Source organism: Pipra filicauda, unplaced genomic scaffold, assembly GCF_003945595.2.
Source record: "Pipra filicauda isolate LSUMZ 115617 unplaced genomic scaffold, ASM394559v2 scaffold22_size4397567_pilon, whole genome shotgun sequence".
Lineage (NCBI taxonomy): Eukaryota > Metazoa > Chordata > Aves > Passeriformes > Pipridae > Pipra > Pipra filicauda.
This window is the reverse complement of record NW_024104343.1, coordinates 1,116,123-1,142,462: the sequence shown is the minus strand read 5'-3', so window position 1 is coordinate 1,142,462 and position 26,340 is coordinate 1,116,123. Positions and strand designations below refer to the sequence as shown.

At 36.3% G+C, this 26,340-nt stretch overlaps 1 protein-coding gene across 3 annotated transcripts in view; it reads right to left on the bottom strand.

The window, feature by feature from the left end:
- Positions 1-26,340, bottom strand: part of DIAPH3 (diaphanous related formin 3) — a 206,110-nt gene that overhangs the window by 112,133 nt on the left and 67,637 nt on the right. For all 3 annotated transcript variants that reach the window (XM_039381538.1, XM_039381539.1, XM_039381540.1), the window contains exons 17-19: positions 13,805-13,900; positions 12,763-12,857; positions 8,298-8,399 (exon numbers count right to left, since the gene is read on the bottom strand). In XM_039381538.1, the coding sequence (XP_039237472.1) occupies positions 8,298-8,399; positions 12,763-12,857; positions 13,805-13,900 (293 nt within the window). The remainder of the gene's footprint in view (positions 1-8,297; positions 8,400-12,762; positions 12,858-13,804; positions 13,901-26,340) is intronic.

Below are 26,340 nucleotides of genomic sequence, written 5' to 3'. Positions count from 1 at the left end.
AAGGCTACTTAAGTCTTTATAGTGGAATCCTGAAAACAGACAATCCAAATAACTAAAAGGGAAGCTGAATTAGGAACTTACACAAGTCAGAGAACTCAGTGTAAGGGTAATGAATAGTCCTGTTTCTCAAGTAATAGCATACAAGAATAGTTTGACTACATGTAAGTCCAAATGGGAACTGACACGAGTTGAGCTGCCCAGTAGTAACTCTCACAGATCTCACATCCAACAGCAAAGACAGCTTTTTCTCTCAAATACAGAATAAATCATGAGGCAACTACAAGAGTGTGCAATCTGATATATGTGTACTTTCAATGTCTCCTTTGTTGATGTCAAGTAAAGGAACATATCTCAGAAGCTACACTAACACTACATTTTGATCACTGAAGAGGATTCATTCCTGTCACAGGCTCATAGAGAAAAACACTGCAAGGGCTTCAGTTTCATACTTTCCTTAAAAGGATCAGCAGTGCTGAGGCTGTCAGACCACCTGTAAGTGTTCCCATCCAAAAAGTAAAATATCAGTTATAGCCAAGCCGACCAAAGAGAGTAAACTGGAATGGCGTCCCCTGCGGATGCTTGTGGAGAATGTATGGCTTTCACCACGGCAACGTCAGTGAACTCTACAGAGTGCAGAGGTAAAAAGTGTGAATCCCTGACTCTTTTCTTTAGACTCAGGCACTTGAAAAGCAAAAAAAAAAGCTTCAAATAAAGAAGGACTGATACCTTAACAGATGTTTTATCATGTTTAAAGAAGATAAAAGAACATGCTGCTCAGTTTGAAATGGACAGCCAACATGCCTAAATCTTGGTGAAGACCAGCAGCATTCTGGAAAGATCAAACAATACTTCAGTGTATGGGAAGTCAATTCACAATAAAAGAATAGTATTTTTGTTGAGATGTTTTTATGGCTTTGTGGAAATAGTACATCTTTCTTCACCTTTGACACACTCTTTTTTCTCAAATAAATGATAACAAAGCAAAGAACTGCTAACTCAAAATTAAAATTACTTACAAGAAATCAGAAAGTCTTTCTATACATATACACACACATATATATATGTATACATGCAAGCCATTGAGTTCATGACTTTTCAGCTGTATTAGCAGTAATAGAGGGCATGTTCTGCTACTCTGTTTCTTCAGCTTGAATTATAAACAGCTTGAATTTGCACTACTGACTGTCCTGCAAATCCAAGATTTTCCTAAAGGATATTCGGGTCAGAAACAAAGGGAGTGTATTTTAAGTGACATAAGGACAACATCTATCAGTTACGTCCGAGCTGCATACAGGCAGCCTTCCCTTGTCTAGTGGATGACAGTGCATTGATACACAGCGCAGAAAATCCCTGGCACTGTTTAGGATTGCATTATGTTCAACAAAGATGGACCAGCAAGGTCAGTAAGCAGATCTCAGAATTGCCAATGGGGGCTACAACACAGCTGTCAAAACAAGCTGAGTTTACAGTCTTCATGCTGAAATTCGCAGAAAGGTATGTTCTACTAGGAAAAGAAAGGGGTATTTTTTTTTCTTTGCCTTATCCAAAAAATACAGTTAGATGTACTAACATATTGATTAGCCTGGAATGCAGAGAAAGCTTCTGTTTCTCCAGGTTGAATCCAGACAATGATACTTTCCTAAAAAGGTATCATCCAAGAAGAGGCTGAATTTCCCAAATTCTTCTATTTTTAACAGGCCTAACAGATGTCTGAAAGGCTATTTTCCTTAAAGACACATATGGAGCAGATGCCACTACAATGAAAAGCTTTCCTCATGGGAAACCAAGTCAGGAGTTTAATATAAATAAAAAACATCTGTAAAACCTCTAATTCATGCAGATAGCAAAAATAAATAAATTTATACCAGAAATAAAGGGCAGATATCATTGAGGAATTTAAAATCAAATAATACATAAAACCACATGGAGAAAAGTTTCTAATAGTAAATCACATGTAGTTGCATTCCATATCGAAAATCTGATCAGCTTAACTCCAAAATAAATGCCTCATTTTCTGTCTGGTTACTACCAGGAATCCATCTCCTAATGAAAAGCAAGTCTACTACACAGAATGTCCCAAAATATAGACCGTGAAGGTACAGACGCATGATCAAGGCGTGGATGGGAATGTCTGAAAACCATGACAGCAGGTTTAATACTTCCCATCAGGTTGAACCATTGTAACAATTCCCGCATAAAAGTGGAATTTCATATTACTTAGCTATTGAAGCCGCGGTAACAGACCAGTTGATTATGATGTCTTTGATGTGACAGACATGACCCATTTCAAAAAAAGCTCAGGCCTCCAGCAGATTCATATCTAGTATCGTCTTCTCTACTTACCCAACAAGGTATGTCCCAGTTAATTTCCTAAGCAGGAAGGTATGATGATGACACTACTGGTAAAAAAAAAACACTCCACTGTAGATCTTCTGTTGTTCTGTCAGTAGTGAATTCAGAAACGACTGGGGAATTTTTAACCATACGATTATTTACTGTATTTGGAACTACAGATAATCTGTGGCAAAAACAGTCTGACATGAAATGTCACATAAGTGGATGCTGTGGAAAACAGCTTGCTTACCTTGGAGAAAGTTCCTCAGTTCTACAAAATGATCACAAGGAAAGCAAGCCCTAGCACTTGGGCAATTTTAAGCTCTAGGGATTTAAGAGGTACTAACCAGCCTCAAGACTCTTTCAGCACAGCTGCCCTATGTTAGCCAATCATTTGAATACCTCACTTGATTTAGGTGGCTAAATTCCAAGAAACTCTTGAAACCGTTGAGACTCAAAACGGTAGGATCATGGACTGATCACAGTCTTTACTCAAAACATCAGTGTTTTACTTATGATGTTTAAAGTACAACATGAACAGTCAGGCTAGCTTCCATCACTAGTGAAGAAAAAACATCAAATCAGATCCAGGACAGGCTCTCGAGACATTTACAGGAATCTGCAAAATGAATGGCTGAAGGCACAAGATGGGGACCCTTCAGAGAAACAACCTTCCTGATCTGAAGTTGCAGAGGTATCTGCCAGGAAGAAAACTGAGCTAGCCTGTGTGTGTGCTAGAACAAATAACAACCACTCACTTCCACCCATCTGAATTAACATCAGACAACAGTTAAGACAAAATTTTTTAAACTAGTCTTTAGACCAACTATTCAAAATAGTTTTACTGAAATTAAACAAGGATAAGAATAAGACCTGCTGGTATTGAAACATTTACAGGAGTACTTCCTATAATTTGGCATCACAATCTTTCAGTGATGCAAAGGAAGTAACATAATCCAATCCAATCCAATAGCAATTGTAAACAGTCAGATCAGCGCAGATCACAATGGCCTCTTTCAGAAGGTATTTCTGGAGCTTTGTTCTCCACCCTTATCCAGGTTCAAGGATTGAAATACATCAACATTATAGGAGTTAAGGATGTTCTCCTTCTAAACAACTTCAGTAATTTGGCAGCAATTCATCATAAAGAATTTTTAACTCTCAGGGATGGTATATAATAGAAAGTTAATCTCTGATAACACTCCTGGAAAGGCTGAAAATACTGATAAAGAACACTGACAAGGTAGAGTAGCAAATACATGACATCTAGAAAACACAGAAGATAAGGTTTACCAATAGAAATTAGCTCAATCAAAATATCTCACAACCCAGATGCACCTCAACACTTCAGAATTTTAATCATACCAAAATGCCCCTAGGTATGGCTGTATCCAAGAATCAAGTATTACGGAAAGGCAGAGCACACCTCTGCAGAAATAGTGATAGTATGATATTTTCCAGACAACAGTGAAAACACATTAATACATTTTGAGTTGTACTCAATGAGGACATCCAGGTGAAACCACCAGCCGAATATGGAATTGATCAATTTAAGTGTCTGCTGAATTATTTAAGACAAACTAGCCTTCATCAGGACTCACTCTAATCTTCAATTTACTCCAGTGAAATCTTTTCCTTTGGTACGAACTCATTAAAAACACATCCATCAACGAACAAGCTGTGAAATCACACGAGGATCGCTTGCCAAATTCTATTTGGGTTAGCTATCAGTGTATTTCACTACGTCTGAGCATTAATTATTTCTGAAACAATATTTTGTAATTCCCTCAATTTTATCGTTCAGTAAATGTAAGTGATCAAGGAAAAATTTGTTCCTTTTTTTTCACTACCAGACAATATGGGAACAACCTTCCAAATATCTCAATTCATAAGAAAAGAAATAAAGCAGAAGCTATCACATGTGGCTTTTGAGACAGTATTCTCAGGTGGGAGACTGCTAGTACACTTGCCTACACGCAAGGTCGAATGTCTACTAATAGCATCCTGTCAAGTATTAGCAACTTTTTAGATCTGAAGTGTTTATAAACAACATCAAAATTGTGATTTTTTTAAACACGATTGTATTTATGGATATCAAACCACATAATAAATTTAATATGGTCCAGGACCATTTTACACTACTAAGGATTACAGGCACTGATGAGTCTACATAACATCATAGAATGGTTTGGGTTGGAAGTGACCTTAAAGACCATGTAGTTCCAATCATCTGCCATGGGCAAGGACATCTTTCACTAGACCAGATTGCTCAAAGACCCAACCAACCTAGCCTTGGACACTTCCACGGATGAGGCATCCACAAATACTCCGGGCAACCTGTTCCTGTTGTACCATGCTGGAATTCAGTACTGGATTCAGCTCCATCCATGCAGCATTATCAAATCAGAACTAGTTTTTGGAATGGTTCCTGGTGCAACAAGCAGTTAATACATGTTGGCATGAATAGGCCTAAAGCCTTAGCATTGCTGTGTGGGCAGGAGAGGGAGGAGAGGTAGATGTGTGCTGCTTGAGAGTTGGGGAACTACAGTTTCATAACACTCTTAGCTGAAGTAGCAAGAAAGCCTAGCCTGTCATAACAGCACACAATTCTCCAAATAATTATACTTTTAATATTATGACACTCATGTAAATAAACTGCATCCCAAAATAACTTGGGGAGGGTGGAGGCTAAGATCTGGAGCCACCTGATATGGGACCAAACATTGTCATGCCCCTTTGTGACTCCAAAAATGCCCTGAGATGTCTGAGCTAGAGTTGCAGGGATGCCTGCTAGACAATCAAGTTCTAAACCCTGGAACATGTTCGTACCCAATTTCCCTATAAATAATATATTGAACAGTGGTATGGTAATAGTTCACCAATCAAAATCCATTAAACAGATTACTGCCCTTAAAGTATCAATCATGATAAATAATTCTGGCTACTATATCAACTTCACTGAATACAAATTAGATTAGCATTACTAAATGACCTACTCTTTAAACATTGTTTTTTTGATATGATGATAGACACTATACTGAAAATTAGAAAAAATATTCTCTAAACCAGTACTCTTTTCTCAGTAGGAAAGAACTAACTGCAAAATAAATCACTATTGCTAAAGGTTTTAAGTCCCAAAGCAACATAATACTTATACTGTCCTTGAGAGAAAGTATCAGATAAAAAATGTAAAAACCACCAAATAACAACCTTCTGTCAACAGTTACCAAGATGAACATCAAGCTGAAATCCCATTCATCTCCAATGGGTCTCACAGTGCAAGTGCGCTGTCATAGGACTATTCATTTCTAAACACAAAGATAATCTTTACCATTAACAAGTTTTATAAAAGATATCACCCAATATCAGTAATAATCAATGAAACCTCCAAGAAGATAATATGAAGGTTAAGGAGGTTTTAAAAAAGTTTTGGAGGATGTTTATTGCACTGAGTAAAACCAAGTACAAAACAAGAACTAAGGTAAAATAAAATGCAATTGAGTATTTAAATTTCGACAAGCACAAACATACTTCATCATGAATTTGAGCAACAAAATACAGCATTCAATATAACGTCAACTTAAGATACTGGGACTAAGCTAAGCTAAAGCACTTCATAAGATGAACAGAATTAATACAGTTTTCCTAAAATAGTTCATGAATCTGTGCAAGCCCTGCCAGAAAAATCAACCACAACCCCAAAACAAAAATGAAACTCCACAGTAACAGGTGATAATATCTGTGTTCAGAGACATCAGCCTGAGACATCAATGAAAGAAAGAAACTACTAGAAAATGAAGTAGTTTATCTAAAGAAAACCTAGTCTGGAAGAGAAGATAAGGGCAATAAGGGATTTATTTTATACTTACTGCTGAATGAACAGAAAACATAAAGGCGATAAATAACTTTTAAAAAAGAGAACGCATAAACCACAAAAGCAACCCATAGAGTCACTACAAAAAACCCCTCACAACCAAGAGATAAAAAACCAACCAACAAAACAAAACCTCAAAACCACAAGCCACACTCCTGAAGGGAACCTGAACCTCTGTTTAGAGTCATGCCCTCAATGTCTTTAAGCCAACAACAAATGTTGATCAACTTAGCTTGAAACTTGTAACAGTCACAGCAAGTCAATATCTCACTAAGTGTCTAGCTGTTTCTTTCAGAATACCATATCTTGGCTTTGAATTCAAAGCCAGAAAGTTAATGGGTTTCCATTATAAAAAAAAAAATTATTATCACACAAATAGTATTTAGTCATTTACTCAGTATTTAGGCTCTTCCTTAGGAGTCCAACAGTTTAATTGTTCCCTTAATCACAACTTTAGAGCAATTTAACATAGGATCTCCAAATTCTATGAAAAAACATAAGACACTCTTCATCTAAAAGATAAAACTTCAAGCCCTGTATTGTGTGTTTGATTCTCCTCATTTAAAACATACAGCAAAAAATGAGGCATAAACCAAGATTTTTAAGGAAAACAAAACAAACAAATGCAGTGAAATTCTGAAGATTCGTATTAGTGTCAACAGCAGTACCTAAAGAAATGAGTAGAAGTTCTCAGCCCACCCCCTGGTCAACAATAAAACAAAAGATACAAGAGATCCAAATGAAGATTGAAGAATTTTGATGAAAAGCAAATGCATAGGATTTAATATTCAAGAGTGAAAAAAGTGACTTATTCAAAAATCTTCCCCTTGAACAGAAATGAAATATGTTTCACGTTACAATCTGATTCAAGCTTGTTCTCTGAAGTCAGCTCTACTAGATGCATAGAAGATGTAACACTAGAGAAATTGTGCTTAGGATGGGGTTTGGTTTTGTTTGTGGATTTTTTTTAATGCTTTGCATGGAAAACTAGGGAAAGGAGGGACTTGCAATTTTCAGTGGGAAACTAGTTGTTCCTTCAGAAAAGAAGCTCCACAAATTTTTTGAGATATAAGAACTCATTATTTTATGAAATGTTTTTCTGGTTATCACATGACCTCAACTTTTTAAGACAAATTTATCAGATAAGTTGGGCCACATGCAGCAAAACTCTACCTATACTGTTTCTCATGTAGCTCTTCTCATCAATTGACAGTCCCATCTAACTGAATAGGTATTATTCCCTCACAGGGAAATTCCCTGAGATGAGCTAACAATGACCATCTTAGCTTGAAACTCTAGGAATGGACAAGAAAAATCAAAGACTTACATAGATATGTGCATCAGGAAATAATATAGCATTAGTCTGAGTTTGCCTGGATGAAATAATTACAAATTATGAATTATGAGCTATATAGAAATTACATGCAAACTGTATTTCCACAAAAGGCATCAAGCCCCAGCACTGAACTAGCAGTATTTTCTTTTCTCACTTCCAGTCTTCCTCTGTTAATTTAACCTGGAAGATATTACAAAAACATCTTCCCACTAGGAAGGGAAAAAGTGACTACGTGAACTCTTGACACAACATGCTATAAAACATGGGAGGCAGCGGGCAGAATACAGTAACATGATCAATACTACAGTATTTTCTTCTCCTTTATATGGAGGATAGGAAGAAAAACATCAGTGCAGAAAACTTCAGTGAAAAAGTTAAGATTTATTAATGCAAACAAAAGTAAAACCAAATTATTTTAGCTATAGAAATTCAAAAACAGCCTTGTATCTCCCAGTGAAAGATTGCCACAGGAAATGCAAAAGTCTTTTTGATTTGATTTTTTTGGCAAATAAATTACTTCTTTTAAGAAAAAGAGAATCCAAAATCATTCCAACAGTAATATTTCAACAATCAGGTCTTCCTCATCCATGGATATGTCCAATAAAAGTCCAATTGAAAGGCAGCATTTCTACTCTTCTACCAGTCTGGAACCTCTTCACACTTAAAATAAAGCAGCTGTCATTTTTTCTATATTATATTAAAACTGTATTTCAATAAAGGACAAAAAAAAAGTGATAATAAAACAGAACTCACCACAACTCCGAACTGCTCTGGCTCAGACAAATTTTTATACTCGCTCTTGAACTTGGACAATGCATTCAATTGTTCTTGTTCAGGAAGGTGTTTTATTAAATTCTATAAAGAAAAATAAAATAGGCTTAAAAATCTTAAATTCTGTGTTGCTTGTATTATTGTAAGCAAATGGTATTACATATGCATCATTACCATACACTCCAAAGACAACACTCTTCCCTGAAGGCAGTAGAATGTAAATAGGCAACACACAAAACTAACTGAGAGTATAAAAAGCAAGTGATGCAATACTGCAAGCTAACACCTTTTGCTAATTCTACAGATGCTTTTGTATTTTTTTTTAAACACTGTTTTTAAAGAAAGAATACGCTTAATAGGCACTATGAAACAGAACACTATGAAGCAAACAGAACAAGAATTTCAAGTGTAACGTATCCACCTAAAGGAGAGCAAGAATTACTAATGCTAGACAAAAAGTATTTTCAAAAACGATAATTTATTTTCTAGTATTTCAAAACAAAAGCTTAAACCCATTACACTTACTTACATTACTAGCCTGAAAACTTTGCTCAAAGGGGGAATTCAGAGCTGGGATTCAGCTTCAGCTGAATTTATAAGTCCATATGGGGAAGTTGGGCCCTTACATAAGTGACTGTCTTGTGAACACAGGTAAGGGAATCTAAACACTTCACATTCATCTGTTCATCTGAAGAATCTTCTGACTCCCTGGAACTTCCTGAACACTTGGACATGTACATCTACATAGAGGCACTGACGATTAGGCACCTGAACTCCACTCTAATTAGATCCTTCTAGGTTGGCTAAAAGCAGCTTTTCTGAGATTCTGGAAGCAGAGAACTTCTCAAACATTTAATTATGGTACATAATTTCAGTCAATAGCTCAGTTCTGTCCCTTCCCAATACAATGACTATAACTACTAGGCAATTGTCAGTCAGTCCCCCTAGCCTGCTGTCTTTCTCAGCTTATGACTCTTGTGTTTCTGGTTACACATTGGTTAAGCTTCCATCACAGTGAGAAAAACATAAGAGAGATTGTTCTTTCCTAAAACACTCCCTCATCTACCAGTAAGATCACTCTTCTGAATGAAACTGAAAGTTCAATCCTTTTAACACTGAAGCCAGTCAAGCAAACAGCCATCCCACTAGCTACTACTGTATTTCAAGAAAGAATCAGAAAAACTGACTCCAGCACTTCCCCATTACTTGACTGAAAAGGTAGACATTTCAGTTGTCAAAATCTCTTTTTTTACTCTTCAAATAAATAGCTTTGGTGACATACAGTGAAGAGAAAAGAACTTATTTAAGTTGGTAGACATGATCTCCATCTGAAAGTCTTTTAAAGAAATCCCTAATTTTATCCACTAAAGATCCCAATATCAGTTAGGATATAAAAATTACCTCTCTGGGGCCAGAGAGTTAAAAAGCCATACCTATGCTTTGCTTAACATACTCCCCTAGTGTAAGAAGAAAGAATTTCACTCTTTAAGTAATAGCCAAAATATAGCCCTAAATCAGTAGACTGCTTCAACAGAGTGTCCATGCTCAAATAAGCGTTTTGCTAAGAAAAAAGAAAACTACTAAAAATGCATCAATGATGATGCTTGAAACAATAATGTAAACTTAAATTTTATGAGCTTGATTTGGACATGGTCAACCTGCTTTTCAGCATGACAGCAGTCATATATATGTCCTTACCATTATAATGTTTGGAAAATATTTTTGTAAAAAAGACTACATCTATTAATTATGGATGAAGGTGTCCAGCACCAAATCAGTAACACTGAGCAAAAATGAAAGGGTACAGAGTGTAAAAAGATGCATTTTAAATTAGAAATTCATAACACCTTTTTTTTATATACAACATCCACATGAACAGCTCTAAATATACTACAATTCCCTAATCTTTACTGAGATTACAATGGTACCGTTTGATGTTGAAATAGTTTTCACATGTAGAAAAACTGACAAAACTTTCAAAAACCAAAAACACTCAAGCCTTGTATGAATATTTTCAATATTCAGTATCAGAAAACAAAAAAAAAAAAGCAACCAAAACTGAAGGAGCAACTGATATCAAAGCGCCTTTATGGTATTCAGATAAAGCTTTTGAACAGTGACGGATGAAACACATTTTGAATATCAGAGAATAAGCAGGAAAAAGAATTTAGATTAAGTCACAGGAACATTCCAATAATTAGTCAATGAGTTTTTGGATTACAACATGACTTTCGGAGTTTTTATATCTTTCAGGAGAAGATTTAATTTCTAACAAACTGGGGGCGACAGGAGAGAGAGCAGAAAGAGGTTGAGAGAAAATAAATTTTATTTCTTAAGCATAACAAGAGTTGGTTTAAGGACAAATTTCCAAATTCAGAAACAGCAATATTAGGACACACTGAACAATATTCAAAGGTAGACAAAAAAAACTGATGAAGGCAAGAAATTTCAAGAAAGGAAAAGTGCTGTATTGTCTAAGGTATCTTATATAAATGAGGGAAAATAGCCATACGCTTGCAAACCTATATATGCTTTCACTCTTCTGAGAACCACAAAATACACAGGACCACATTTTTATAGCATGGCCATAACACATAATTGAGAAGGTTTTTAAAGATAGAAATAGAGACATACAGCTGGATATTTACATTTATAGTAACCTAAGGATATACAAAGGTGGATATCAAATTTTTGAAGGAACAAGGCACATTATTCTGCCACTTTCAGAGGAAGATGGGTGTCTTGAGTCGTTTTTCAAGTTTAAACTCAGATAGTCCCTTTTTCAAAGTTATTATAGGGTTGTTTTACCCACAAACAAGCAACGTGGATGAAACCATTTGATAAAAATTATTACATCCAAACTTGCAAATTAAATTTGGAGCGTAAGTTCTACTGAGTTTTCCATCTGACTTAGGCCTTCAAGTGTTTAATCATTTGGCTAAAAAATGCAATCTATATTCTTGAGTCAGTTAAATGACTGTGTTCATACAGGACATTGTGAGCTTTATCACTTGTATCCCACTACACTGACTTTCACACAATCACAGCAGTTGCTTCTCTTACCCTTTACTTAAATAAAATTGTTCCTTCCCCTCCAAAAGCAAACACAAAAAGATTAAAACACTGTCAAAACCACTTTGTACTCAATTTTGATGCCAAGAGAGGTTATGGGATACAGTGACTTTCAACATACTTTACTGGTAACATGAATTAATAGAGCCACAGGATGATCAGTATAATGTCAAAAGTATCTCCTATTATTGTTAAGGATGCCTACTGCATAGCTACTACAGTGGGACTAGGCTGTCTTAGATGCTTTAAATATACAGAAAATCAGACATTCTTTATCCCAAGGCATATACAATTATAATGAAAATAACAGTCCACAGAAAAATTTAAAATTAATAATATAAAATAAAAAAATTCTCATTAAAAATAAAGTTTCTCTTCTATTGCTTATTGCAATCTCACACAGAAGTATGCCATTAATTAATTAATTATCCATTAATGGTTTGATCTTCTTTCTCCCCAGAGTCTATATGCAAAAGTATGTTTTGCTTTCTTTAAATATTACATATGGTAATTATCTAGATGACAGTTTTTCATAATTCTGATATATAATATTTATTTATTAAAAACTGGTTGCTTCATGTTATTGTTGAGTATCTAATGTTGCTAACAAGCTAAATTTTAACGATTGAAAAACAGTGCTAAGATCGAACAGCACAAGAGAGTCTCAGAGCAAGCATGTACTACCTGAGACAGAGCCCAAGATGAAAATAACAGCATAGCATATTCTACCTCTCAGCTTTTCATGCTACCATAGAGAATTTCTACTATTATACAAAATAAAAAAAAGTATATTGCAGCATAGAAGAGTCCTGAACAAAAGACAGGAGAGCAGGGTCCACCATGTACAGCAGTAACTTGGGAAGACGAATGCCATCACTCCAAACAGGCCCCCCCTTCCTCCTTCTTTCTCCCACTTTATATACTGGGTATGATGTCATATGGTCTGGAATATTCCTTTTGTCAATCTGGGTCACCCGTCTTGGCTGTGTCTCCTTCCAACCTCCCATGCACCCCCAACTTCCTTGCCAGCAAGGCAGTTTGAAAAGCAGAAAAGGTCTTGGCTCTGTGCAAGCCCTGCTCAGCAATAACGAAAACATCTCTATATTATCAACCCTGTGTTCAGCACAAATCCAAAACACAACCTCATATTAGCCACTGAAAAGAAAACTAACTGCATCCAAGCCAAAAACAGCACAAGCTGCTTTCATAAAAATATTAGTGTTTCAAATATTGAAAAATCTACAGATCACAGAAAAAATATTCTTGCAGTTATTTATTAGTGCAAGTTTACGTTAAGAGGTTTTTTAGCTATAGTTTTTTATCTACTGAGAAGCTTCCCCTGAAATATTGGGATTTTAAATGCGTTTTTCCTTACCTGAATCATGGACTCTGATAGTTGTGTTTCATCTACTTCCAGTATCATCATTTTGATTTCCTCATAAGGCACTCGGAAAGATCCAAGGAAAATTGCTAAAATAAAGATTCCACAAATAATGAAAAAAGCAAGACAACAATCTTGTTTCTTCTTACAAAACACCAGGAAAACAGGTTTTAACATCTCCACGTTAACAAACACTATACAAAATAATATAGGTAAGAGATAGTAATTTTTAATGCATTTTTAATTATTGTTCTCCTTCAATTCCAGCCTTCTCCATCCATTTGTTATGCACAACATCTAGCATCACACAAGACTTCCATAAGCAGTCAGTGACAAGTCTACTCTGAAGGAGAATCACTGCTGTTACAACATTTTGTGCTGAGGTGACAATTACTTTTTTTTCTTCAACAGTCTTATCAGAGCTTTCTCTTAAAGAAGCACCATGATAAACCAAAACCATATAAACAGAAAACAAAATGCTCTTATAAACACTCCTTGATCATTCACTATAATCCAATTATTTCCTATTTTATCCCTGCTGGCATTTAGGAACCTAGACTTCATAGCACTCCACTCTGCCAAAACTTTATCTTCTTCGTTTGCATATTATTGCATAATTCTGACTATTATCTATATACTACATAGTTTATTTCTATAAAGTATATGAGATGGCCAAACATCCTGCGGACATTATTGTCCTTTTTTGCCAAGGGGTGGGGGGGAATGCTGGGGGGGGGGCAGGTAGTATTCCTTGATGAATATGGTGAAAAAATAGATAGATAATTAGATATACAGCTGTATGCTTGTACTTCAATATATACAGACTTGAACAAGGAATAATCTTTAACTGTTTTCTGGGTCTTTTTAAGTGTTTCAGTTGTATCAACTCCCAAGTTTGGGCTTAAGAACAATACGCACATTTTCTCACACACTTTAAACAAGAAGTGGTTACCAGGCAATCAGACAAGAGAAAGACATTTATATGGAACATTTATGCATTACTCTGTGAAAAAACAAACCTCCAGAATCTACTTACACAGATTCTGCGCAATCTTTGGGTCCAAAACTTTTAATTCTTTGATTCGTTTCTTAATGGATTTCTTTTCTTCAAAATCATCCTCCTCTCTTTTTACTGACAAAGTAAACACAAATACACTCACAGTTAATTCTTAATATTTGGATAAAACACTCATGAATTCAGAAAGCATATTTACTATCAAGCATAGTCAATTCACAGTGAAAAAGAACATGTAATAAAACACACAGTCAAAAAATAGAGAGGTTTTGTATTTATTGCTTGTATTCTCAAAACTTTTGCTCTTCAGTCAAATCTGTCAGCATGTTAGCCTTCTAGATTTATTTTTTTTTTATATATACAACCTGAGTAAAGACTCTAATGTTAACTGTACAAATATGCTGGAGTCATACTTAAAATATCATGCAACATGCTTCGGTCACCCTGGCCAGGTTAGCATTCTGAACTGGATTTTAACAATAGAAAATCTTAAAAAAATATTTCAATATGTCTCAACGCTGAGCAATAAAGAACCAACCTAAAATCTAATTATTTTTGTGGCTGTTTTCGTCTGTATGTACCAAAATTATTAAAGACTGGCTTATTAAAAAAAATAACATTACCTTAGAATATAAATGAGTATATTCCTCCAAAAAGATGTATTTTTAAATATATGATGTATTCACACTTTTACAAAATACCACAAAGTGACTCTATATGTTAATATTGCTGTAAATTCTGGCTTATTCCTTCTTTTCAGAAAATAATTCATAAAATAGGAGTTACAGAATGCATTATGTAAGCTCAACTTATTTCTCATTATTTGCACATTGTCATAAGAATTTCACTTAAAATAACAGTGTAGGCTTGCTAAGGTATTAGTAGGGACCATTTCAATTATTATGCAAACAAACTAAAAGACCAAACTCACACAAATCTTTCTTAAACACAATCTGGTTGTCCTTTTTTTTTTTCCTTTCTTCCTTCCTTCCCAGTACAAATCTTCAGTGTCAAATGTTATTTACCCAATGTATTGCTACTGTTTAATTCTCTATACTATTTCACAAACGAAATTAGTTTCCAAGCTTTTACAGTATGATTGTTCCAAATTGTTATTCATGCTTCACATATTTGAGAGTAGAAAATATGCTATAATAATATGCTACTGACTTCCAAAGGAGATGGATATAGATGAGAAGTCCTGCCAAGAAGATGTAGGATTAAAATTTCTGGCTCACTGATGATTCTTGACAAAACTAGGCGTAAACATGAATTATCAAGAGGATTTCCTTGAGTTGAAATTAATTCCAAAAATGTTAACAGAGATATTTGAGAGCTATGTCATTCTTTAAAAGTGTTTTTCTAAGCACAATAAATTTTGCCTAAGATTGGGACACAGAACAAATGACCTCGAGGTCTTTGAGCTTTGTTGTCTAGGATACAACCAAAGAAATAAGGACCTAAACACCTCACACAGGGATTGAAGGAACTAGATTCAAGTCCCTTCTGCATTGACGGAAACACAAATTTGAATCATCTCACTTTTAATTCTCTACACCTGCTAGGCAGCATGATGCTCTTGTGGACATGCCACAGTGCAGAAAAGAATCTAGTATTCTGAAAAAATGAAATCACTGAGGTAAGACATAAACCAGTTGTTGGAAGAAGGACTGATAACCAGAGTCCTGGCAAAGGGGTTACGAAGCTACATACCCTCATCTTTTGTCTGTCTTAGCACTCTACCCACACAATCCCATTGGCCTTGAATTCCTTTTAGCATGGATTTAACAGAATAGTTAGCATTCTCCTGTACCAGGAAAACTACACACACTGCTTACTACGCATGCAAAAGCAAAAGTAGGTTTTAACTACCAACGTGAGAACTCAATGTTCCATGTTCAAATGAATAGAATGACATTTTAGCTACTGGATGAAGAGAAGGTTACCAGTAAAGGTTCACTTTTCCTGGTTATGCTTTAAGAAGAGCCCAGAAGGGCATGTCTAGGGGCTACAGATCTCAGAATCATGCGACTGTTTTCTCCTGCAGTCTACTTTAGCAGACCACTCAAATTTTTTAACAACTACATGCTGAAAACAGTCATTCTTAAAAGTATGATTTTAAGCTGAAAACAGTCATTCTTAAAAGCATGCCTGTCTTGCTAGAATTCCCCTAGAAGACCTGGGCATCTCTGGACCAGAGGTTCCATACCATCTTCACGCCTTATGTAATGAAAATATTGTAATGCTTTATGGCTACTTTGGAACTTGGCAAATAATTATTTTACAAGAAACAAAATAATTTCCTTTTCAGTCACAATAAACAGAAGTGAAATTATATGAATTTATTAATTTCCTTAAACTTGCCCTGATAGCCTTGAACTGGATACTAATAGGGGCAGAAACAGAAAAAAAATATGTTTGCTTTTTCCAGTACTAGAAAGAAATATTTATTCATTACAAGTCTTATAACAGAGATAATACACAGATACATAAACGTAAAAAAAAAAAAATCAACAGTTAAACAGGCACTAATTAACTCCCCACTTCCAAATCAAGAAACAGGGATGCAAATGAACTGGCTAATTCCCTCAGGAATTTTCACCCAAGAGGGTATTATGCACAATGTTACTGCACTACTTAAGGCATTGCAACAGTAAGGAAAAATGTATAAGCATAAAACATATCTACTCTAGGAAACTCATGCAGGAATTGTATGCAGAGTTCTACAATTATGCAACAAACTAAATTATTGCAAACTTACATGATACTTCTTCAGGAGAATTGAGGTCACATCCTTATGTAGGTGGCAGCAATAAGAAGCAGAGGACACATATTACTTGTCTTCCTTGTTTGAAATGTTGCAGCTTCCAATGAAAACTCTGATACCTCCTACTGCCTCTAGAAATTTTTACCTCACTTGCTATTGTCCTGGTTTTGGCCAAGGATAGCGCTAATTTTTCACAGTAGCCATGGCTGGGGTGGGGGGAGCCTGGAGCCATGTGGGCTTGGCCAAGACATTCTGCTGTTCCATACCATCTTATGTCATGGCTGGGAGGCAGGGAAAAGGTACTCTCCCTCACTTTCCAGAAGGGGTGAAGGGTATTCCTTTACTGGGGGAACAAGTGGCAAAGGGAGCAGTGAGGTAACACCGGTCCTGACCAGATGGTCTGTCCCCCATTGTTTTTCATTGTCTCGGGCCTGGGGGAAAAATGTGGGCGTAGGACGGTCTGTCCGACATGTTGTTCACTGTCCCAGCAGGTAAGCAATTTTTGCTTGCAAATCACTCTCTTTTTGTATACTTTTGTTATTAATATTGTTGCTGTTCCTGTTTGTTTTCTTACTGCATTGCTGTTTCCAGTAAATTGTTTTTATCTCAACCTGTGATTTCTGCATTTTGTACCTCCCACCAGAGCAGGAAGGTGAGCAAACTGGGGGGAGAGGGTTCACTAAATTAGGGAGTGCCACTCATAAACCACGACAGCTAATTAACTTATAAGGTAGCAAAAAAAGGAAAGAAAAAGGCCCCAGAAGCCTAAGAGACATAACTATTATCTATTTCTAACACGAAAAAAATGGAAAAATCCTTCCGCAAGGGGGGAATTATTAGAAATATCTGAATAGGTGAAGTAAGTATCCAGACTAAAAGGCAATCAAAGAAAATAAGCAGTTAGATTTTCATTTGTGGAGGGGACTGGAATAGAAAGGAAAGTATACAGAATATAGAAAATGGGAATATCTGTTTATACTGGAAAAAGAGAAAGCAGCCCACTGTTGGATCAACATAATAAACCACTAGCTTTTTTAAAATTACGTGTCTTATTTCAGGTATTATACAACTGAAAAGGAATGTTACATGTCAAGAACCGCACACCCTTTGAAGTTCTGTCTATATGCTACATCTATCACATTGAGGGGCATACACATGAACCGGACAATATTTTGTCAGTAGTACCACATCTGATGCTTCAACTGCTCTGCCCTCTCAGGCTGGGACACAAAGTGCTAGAGCACTTTGAAACACACAGAATTCACGTCCTACCCTTAGCAGTTCCTCTTATCTCCATATCCACAACTTTATTAACATGACTCTAAAATTAATAATGTGGTTGCCAGCATACAGACGGACAAATACCTCAAAGGATTTTTAGATATTAGCCAGATTGCTTTTACTTTCTCCTTCAAATATCTATCATGGCTAGGCTTTGCAAAATATGCATTCAAATGTAGTCAACTACCTCCATGTGATGGAGGCAATGACCTGACTGAAATTAGAGTTCTGAAAAGAGTGATGTCAGGACTGTTTTACAAATATCATAGTTGGAAGCCTACAGAATAGCACTTCATAAAAATGTGGACTGGATACGATGGAGCTACTCTGTAGAACTCTGAAACAATTACATTCTTGGTAGGTGCCACTGAAATAATCTACATTCATGAATTGCTATGCACATTTCCATTTCTGCCACAGGTCTTGATATAATCTGCTATCCACAATGTTTTTGTAAGAAAAATCATGTCTCTGCATCTGTATGCTAAATAAAAAAAAAAAAATCTTCTAAAATACATCATCCTACTGAAAAAAACCCCCAACAAAATACCCTTGAAATACAGACTTCAAAAGGAATGTACTGATATGAACATTTATTTTAGAAAATATGAGTTCCTATTTCAGATGAAACTTGAAAACTAAATTACACAGAACACTCAGTGGGTTATTTTGTCATTAAGTAACAGAGCATACAGAAAACCATATGACCTTGCACCTTTCATAGCCTCTCAGCTAAGACAACAGTCATCTTACATTCTGTCTTCACTGAAAAAGGAAAGAAGAAGCCTGGAGTCATGGGATCAAAGGATGTACCATACAATCCCATCATAAAAGTAGATGCCTACTTCATCTGTTTAGAAGTCTAATTCTTAGAAGTAAATGACAGCTTACGTCCCATATAGTAGGATATTCAGCTGAAAGACCTGTAGTCTTTATCTCCAAAAAGTTATCTGGAATCAAAGGAACAGATCTTTAATAAAAAATAAGGCTGTAGCTAAATAACAAATCCTGCAGAATTTCTTAGTTATTCAAAGCAAAAATGTGGAGTACCTTTCTATAAAACACAAAACTATAAAGGTTGCAAGGAACGTCTGGAGGTCATTTGGTCCAACCCTGTTACTCAGACAGGGCTATCTACAGCCAGGTGCCCAGGACTGTATTCAGACAACTTTTGAATATCTTCAAGGATGGAAGGAGAGTCCACAACCTCTGTGGGTAATCTGTGCCTAATCTGTGACCAGTCACTCTCACAGTAATAAAAAAGTGGCTTGTGATGTTCAGAACGAACCACCTATGTTTCAGTTTGTGCCCATTGCCTCTTGCCCTGTCACTAGGCATCACTGAAAAGTGTCTGGCTCCATCCTTCTTGTGCTCTCCTTTCAGGTATTTATGTAAACTGGCAAGATCCTCAGGAGCCTGCTCTTCTCCATGTTAAACATTCCCAGCTCTCTCAGCCTTTCCATATAGGACAGATGTTTCCCTTCACCATCTTCATGATCCTTTGTTGGACTTTTCCCAGTACATCCATGTCTCTCTTTTACTGGGGAGCCTCGAGCTACACACAGTACTCCAGGTGTAGCCTCACCAGTGTTGAAATCAAAGGCCTGTCAAAGAATATGTGTCTTTTGGCTGACAGGACACAGATTTTTGAAGCCTTGGATTGTGTTAACAGCTTCACTGCTGTCCTAAAATGGCATGCAACAAAGCAAAGCAAAAGTTTACTCTCAAAACAAAAATTTAAAAAAACCACCAAAACAAAAAAAAAACCAAACCACCACCAAGTCTAGTTCCTAGACTGCAACACTACACAGGTGCTATCAGCCCCACTTGCAGATTCCATATTGAGTTGTTTGCCAACACAATTATTTTTGACAATCTGCTTTATAATAGAAAAAAAAATTTTAACTGGATCTAAATCATTCCATAATATCTTCGAAAACGCCTACTTCCTTTTCTTCATAAAAACAAGGATAAAATGAGGATACTAGGCACAGCCACAGCTACAGGAAGAATGCTTGAACATTGAGGCCAGGAAGCTGGTAAATATTCTGCTTCCCAAACAGAGCAACCTAAGGTTGTATCAACACAATTGCTAGGACCAGGGACTGCTTATCACTTAAAGATCTGTTCTAAATAACGATAGTTCATTCATAAACCAAAGACATTAAGCTCTCACATTTTTTAATGATAGCTGATAAAATGCTGATAAAAAAATCAAGTCTCAAGTCCTACTTGTTAAGAAGTAACTATCTAAAATACTCACAGAAGTATGGCATATACAAATCAGAAGAATCTTTTTCTTAGTTACAATCTGAACATCTGCTTGGCTCCACTCTAGAACTGAAAGTTTTAATCAAGACTGATGCAACTCTTGGAAGGATATAAAACTCCACTACATTTTTTGTGAGGGAAAAGGAAAAAGGAGAGGTTGAAATGAGCTTTCTGCTACAATGGAGTTTGTTGGACAGGGAAAAGCAAAACATACTCCTGTTTCCAGCAGAATAGAGTTTAGCTCCAGTAGACACATAATTCTCCAGTTTTGAGATCTCCTTATTCTAAGATATATTCCTACCATCAGGACTTAGCTGTTTGGGCCTTACAAAGCTGATCACTTGTCAGAAGCCATCAAAAGCTGAGTAACAGACCTGAGTGCACTTGAACCCAAGGTGAGTATAGTTGATTCAAGAAGCACCATAACATTATTGATTTTAAAATGGAATGGTAACTGTTCAATTCCACTATTTTGTGTCCAGTAGTTGTCTTTCAGAGGTTGTCAAATTTCAGAGTAAAATCTTTTAATTTAATAATCCTTGACAAATTGTTCTTCCATGTCTTTGTGTAATTGCTTTTTAAACCTAATAAATTTTAAACATTGATTAAGTCCTTCTGCACAGAGTTCCAATATTTAATTAATTATGCACTGTACAAATAAAGATCTTATTTAATTTTTTTATAATCTCGATCAGTTTTGCTGTACCTCTACCATACTTATTACTAGAGAGAGGAAAAAAAAAATCACATAAATTCCCCAAATACTATTTTACCAGTATATCAGTAATTTATTACATTGTTAACTAATTCTGCCATTTCTTAATGATTATCTACAGTATGTCCTCCATTGGTATCAACTTTGGTAATTGTAGATCCTCGAGAACCAGAAACCTTTTTAAAAACTGTCATCACATTTGTCACCTTTCTTCCTTTCCTCTGATGTTGGCATAGGTTCAAATAATAGTTTACACAGCACAGTTCATAGCTCAGCTGTTTCATCCTTCAGTTCCCTTAGAAGTCCAGGGTGAATACCAGCTGGTCTTAGCAATCTGTTCCTGTCCACTTTATTGACCTATCCTAAAACTTCCTCTACTGACCATATAATTTGTGTTTCCTGATCCAACATGGTGCTTTCCCCAAAGACCACCTTGGAGGTCACTTCATTATCGGTCAAACAGAAATAATTCTAAGCTTCAGCATTTGGAAGCAGGAAAAAAGGGATGTTAGTCCTTCTCTTTTTTTTCTTTGGAAAACAGATAAGAAGGAGTAAATCTTATTTTTGTATTGCATTTTTAATAAGTCTTTATCCATGCTAAAAATTCAATCGTATGAAAATTTTAAAACCCTATCTCTAAATCAGCAAAGCAGTAAAAATCAGAAACCTACTGAAGTCCATGGAATTAAAATACGAGCTTATACTCTTAAGTGAAACCCCAGTGAAAAAGAGACACTTAAAGATGTGGTTACTTACAGATTTTATGCAGCATTTTTTAAATGGCTTTAACATGCTGCAGTCTCCATATTTCCCTAACTATGCTCTGTTGCTGTTTTCAGGTAAGACTACTTGTAAAACTTTTATTTTAATCTCTCAATGAACAATTCACTACTTTGTTTGATCTCAAAGCTCTTTCAGCTTCACTAAGTAGCTTCTAGAAGCTGGACAATGACATGTTTCTAGATCAAAGTTCAACATACAAGCTATTTTCAGTTGTTCCTTCTGTGCAAGTTTTCAAACCGTTAGTATTTATAATTATTGATTTACAGGAATAAGTAGAAGTATCTTTTTCCTTTTTATACCTTAATTCACTACACTGTCAAAATTGTTTCATCATAATCTTAACTTTCAATTTAATACAGATGTTTTCAGAGCTTGAGTTTTGAACATAGAGTAATCCAAATTTTTTCACCTTCGGAGAAGGACTTGGGGGTGCTGGTGGATGAAAGACTGGACAAGTCGGTAGTGTGCACTTCTAGCCCAGAAAGACAACCATATCCTAAGGTGCATCAAATGAAGTGCGACCAGCAGGTCAAGGGAGGTGATTTTGCCCCTCTATTCTGTCTCGTGAGACCCCACCTGGAGTACTGTATCAGCTCTGGGGTCCTCAGCACAGAAAAGACATGATGCACCTGTTTGAGTGGGCCCAGAGAAGGGACATACAAATGATCAGAGAGCTGGAGCGCTTCTCCTACGAAGACAGGCTGAGAGTGCTGGGGTTGTTTAGCCTGGAGAAGAGAAGGGTTCAGAGAGACCTTATTGCATCCTTTGAATACTTAAAGGGGGGTTATAGGAAAAATGGGGCAGTCTTTTAGTAGGGTCTGTTGTGACAGGACAAGGGCTTTAACTTAGGATTAAAGGAGGGTCGATTTAGACTAGGCATACCGATGAAAATTTTTTACAATAAGGGTGGCTAAACACTGAAACAGGCTGCTCAGAGGTGGTGGATGCCTCATCCCTGGAAACATTCAAGGTCAGGTTGGATGGGGCTCTGAGCAATCTGATCTCATTGAAGATGTCCCTGCTTATTGCAGATGGGTTGGATCAGATGGCGTTTAAAGGTCCCTTCCAACCCCAACTATTCTATGATTCCACAAATCACAGTATAAAGACATAGCTGAGCACTGCTGGTAATAGATGGGAGTTCATTCCTTTCCTCAGACACTCAGCTTTTCTCTTAGTTGCATATTCTTAGAATTTATGAAAAAGTCAGCATAATAATCAATGTACTTTAAAAACTTGAACTCATAAAAATGTCAGAAAAATTATCAAGGGAAAAAAAAGTTTGTAATCAAAGTAGCAAGATTAATCAACTTGTGGACTAATAAACAAGCACCAGAGTGGGGCAGACCATATAACCAGGTGCAGGGCAGAAGAAATCAGTCAGGCCTATTACCTTCAGCATCAACGAACTGATGCATCTGCCCTGTTGCTCAAAGAGCACCATTCCATGATCCCAGTTGAGTAGAAGCTGCACTGCATCTGAAAAAAGCTGTCCACCATTTTCCTGACACTACTTTTATCTAGTGAATCCCAGAAGCTAGTTTTCAGTTGTGCCATTTCCCTATACAGCCATGGAAACCCCAGTATTAAACAAGAAAGAGAATTGAACCCCTCCCAATTAGCAGCACCAGATTTGCCTGCCACTGAAATATGGCATAGAACAAATTCACAAAATTGGCTATCACATTAAATTAGAAGGATGGGAGAGAATAGCAAACTGGGATTACTAGGAAGGAGTTGGTGTATCCTCATTGAAACTGAATGAGGAATCCACGGTCAGCAGTGGACTGCAAAGTTACCCAGGCTGCAGGAGACCAAGGACATCAGAGAGAATAAACAGCACTCCCATATCAGCCCCTGAAGTACCTCAAAGCACCTGAAGTATGCCTGGAGATCAGGATGGGTCACTTCTACCAACCTAAGACATCAGATACTGGTATACAACCAGGCAGTGCAAGTATCTCCAGATCTCCAGATGATGACATTATGCTGAATGGCAACCTGAAGGTAGCAGTGGCCTTGCAAGTCAAATGCTGGGGGGTTTGAACCTTCAGTGCAAGACTGCTTACTCCTTGCTACAATCCTTGGGGAGCTGGGAAATCTGGGAGGCAAGCCAAAAATCAGACAAATCACTGGGGATTTCTCATCCTGCAATCTGCGGCCCATCCTCTGCCTCACACACCCCTGGATAAACCTCCTGTTCATAAACATTTACCTTATGTGATGTATGGGGACGGGGGAGAGAAAACAAAGGAGTTCAAATCTATCCCTTACTTGTAGATTTTTGCAACAATAATACTAACTACTTTGTTATCTAATAAATGTAAAATAGGAACTCATGGTCCAAAGTCCAGGTCACTGCTATAGCAAAGCACAACATACAAGTTTTCTTATTTTTGTAAGTCTACCTTCAAAATATTGAGGTCTTTCTCTTAAAGATTCATTCACAAGGTAAGTGTGCCTGAACCTCTCTGATCTAGTTGTCCAGAACCAATCTGCAGTTTAAATTTTTTCGCAATTAGTTTTTACTTATTTCTTGTGGTTGAAATAATTTGTTACCCTTTCTAACACTCTTCTTAGAGAATAAGAAAACAGCTCAGCCCTACAACACGATCTTTGCTTTTTTAATTAAAGATTTCTAATCCATTTATTCTCTACACCTGGCTATACCAGCAGCTTCTATGCATGTGTGATTTAATCTGTCTTGAGTCTGGGACAGTAGAACCGAAAGTCACAATACAAAGCGTAGCTTGTAAACACATTAACAACAATGCTTCCCTACTGGAAACAACTCTGTGAAATCAAGGATTTGTTCTGCTCTTCTTCCTTGCCTTTATTTATTTTTTCAGTAAACAGTTGATACATACATATATAAAAACACATATACGTACATAAACTGAAATAAAAATCAGAGATTCTAGCACAAACCTAAAGTTTTTCTTTATACTGTTGAATTTCAGGCATAAGCACCTGCAGTTTTTAGGTTCTGCTTCCCTGACTACAACGGAAGGCAAGTTCTATGCCATGCTCTTAGACAATACCAAATGCATTTGATTGGACTGGATAAGTGTTAGCTTATTTCAGACTGCTTCTTTCTCAGATGATTAATCACCAGGTTTCTTTGCTTTCTTCTGACATAGGTACACCTACACTCTTCATTCTCAAACACCACCAATTCTCTGCCATCTTGTAAGTACTCAGTCAGCTACTGTAGATCTCCATCATCAACTATTAGCAGATGAATGTCAGCAAGGCTACACAAAGCTAGTAAGAAACTTTAGTGACTGCTACAAAACTTTACCATAAAGGCAACTGTTGTTCTTCCTATCCTTCTCTCTGTACTGCCCCTGCCATGATTAGACACAGGCTGGGGACTAAGTAGCATGCTGTTAAATACCAGTGAGGCAAATACAGTAGCATTTAGCAATGTGAACAAAGGATTTAACATATTAAAATTTCTTTGTTATGTGCCAAAATTTCTGTTGAAATACAAACAAAAGTTACAGTTAAAGGTTTGTATGAAAGAAATCCTATGGTTCTGATTTTGTATATCATATACGTAGTATAAATATTCTGACATGACTTGAAATGCACTTAACTAGAACAAGTTCCTTCAGAATTAATGGGACTTAAAAGTAACAGCAAAATTTCCCAATCATACTTAAGTATGTGGCTTTGTTCACAAATTTGTCTTTCTTCTACTCATCCAGCTTCTGTAACATCCTACCCTCTTTCAACTTCAGAATGCATCCGAACTCTGCCATCATAAAGTTAGGCCTTTTCTTAACATATGCAACAAATCATTGAGACTATTTAACAAATAATTATTCCCAAAACTAATAGCCTCATAGTCCAGTGTATCCTTTTTCAATATTCCTCACATCCTCCTCAATTTACCTGTTTTATGAGTCTGCAGCTAATCCCACTTTTCATTAATATTGGCACAGTGGCAATCCTACTGCGGTCCAGAGGTTAAGTCTATCATATTTATTTTGCTTAGAAAAACTGTCACCTTCTCAAAAGAAATAAAATTTTATCAACAGTCTAGCATAATTTACTTTTATATGCTGAATATGATACACGCCTTGGTCCCATTTTTTTTCGTCTACCTCTCTATCATTGATTATAATTTTGTAGAAAAACTGTTCAGTGTTTCTGCATATCATTGATAATGAACTAATGAATCTACAAAACAAAGTCCTTTGTCATTTTTGAAATTAACTTACAGAAAAGGTGCTAAGCCTTTTTTTCCCAGCAAAAATAAATATAAATCCCCTCAGTATTCCCTTGCTATAACCAGTAAATGATGCATGATTCCCTTGCAATCATCACTAAAAACTATATACTATTTACTATAATAAAAGCAATGAAATGGATTTATATAACTGAATAAAGAAAAAAACAGTAATGCTACACTGTATAAGTTAAATTCAAGGTCCTTATGTGCACAAGTGCCTCAAGCATTACACAGAAACAAAATGTGGCTTTAGCCAACATTTTTCCCTGCTAAATCAAGAGTTGTCAATCAGTATATTTGTTTGTGTGGTCTCAGAGTACATTGCCTCAATCTCAACAGTCATAGTGGAGAATGTGGAGAGCATAAACTGTATCTACTTAACCAGCATTCATGCACCCTCATTAATTTTTTTCATCTCACTTTCAAGCATATCGTGGCTCATACCAGAACAATAACTTGCTGATAATTGTTTGAGACAACAACTGGACAGGAACAGTGTAGAG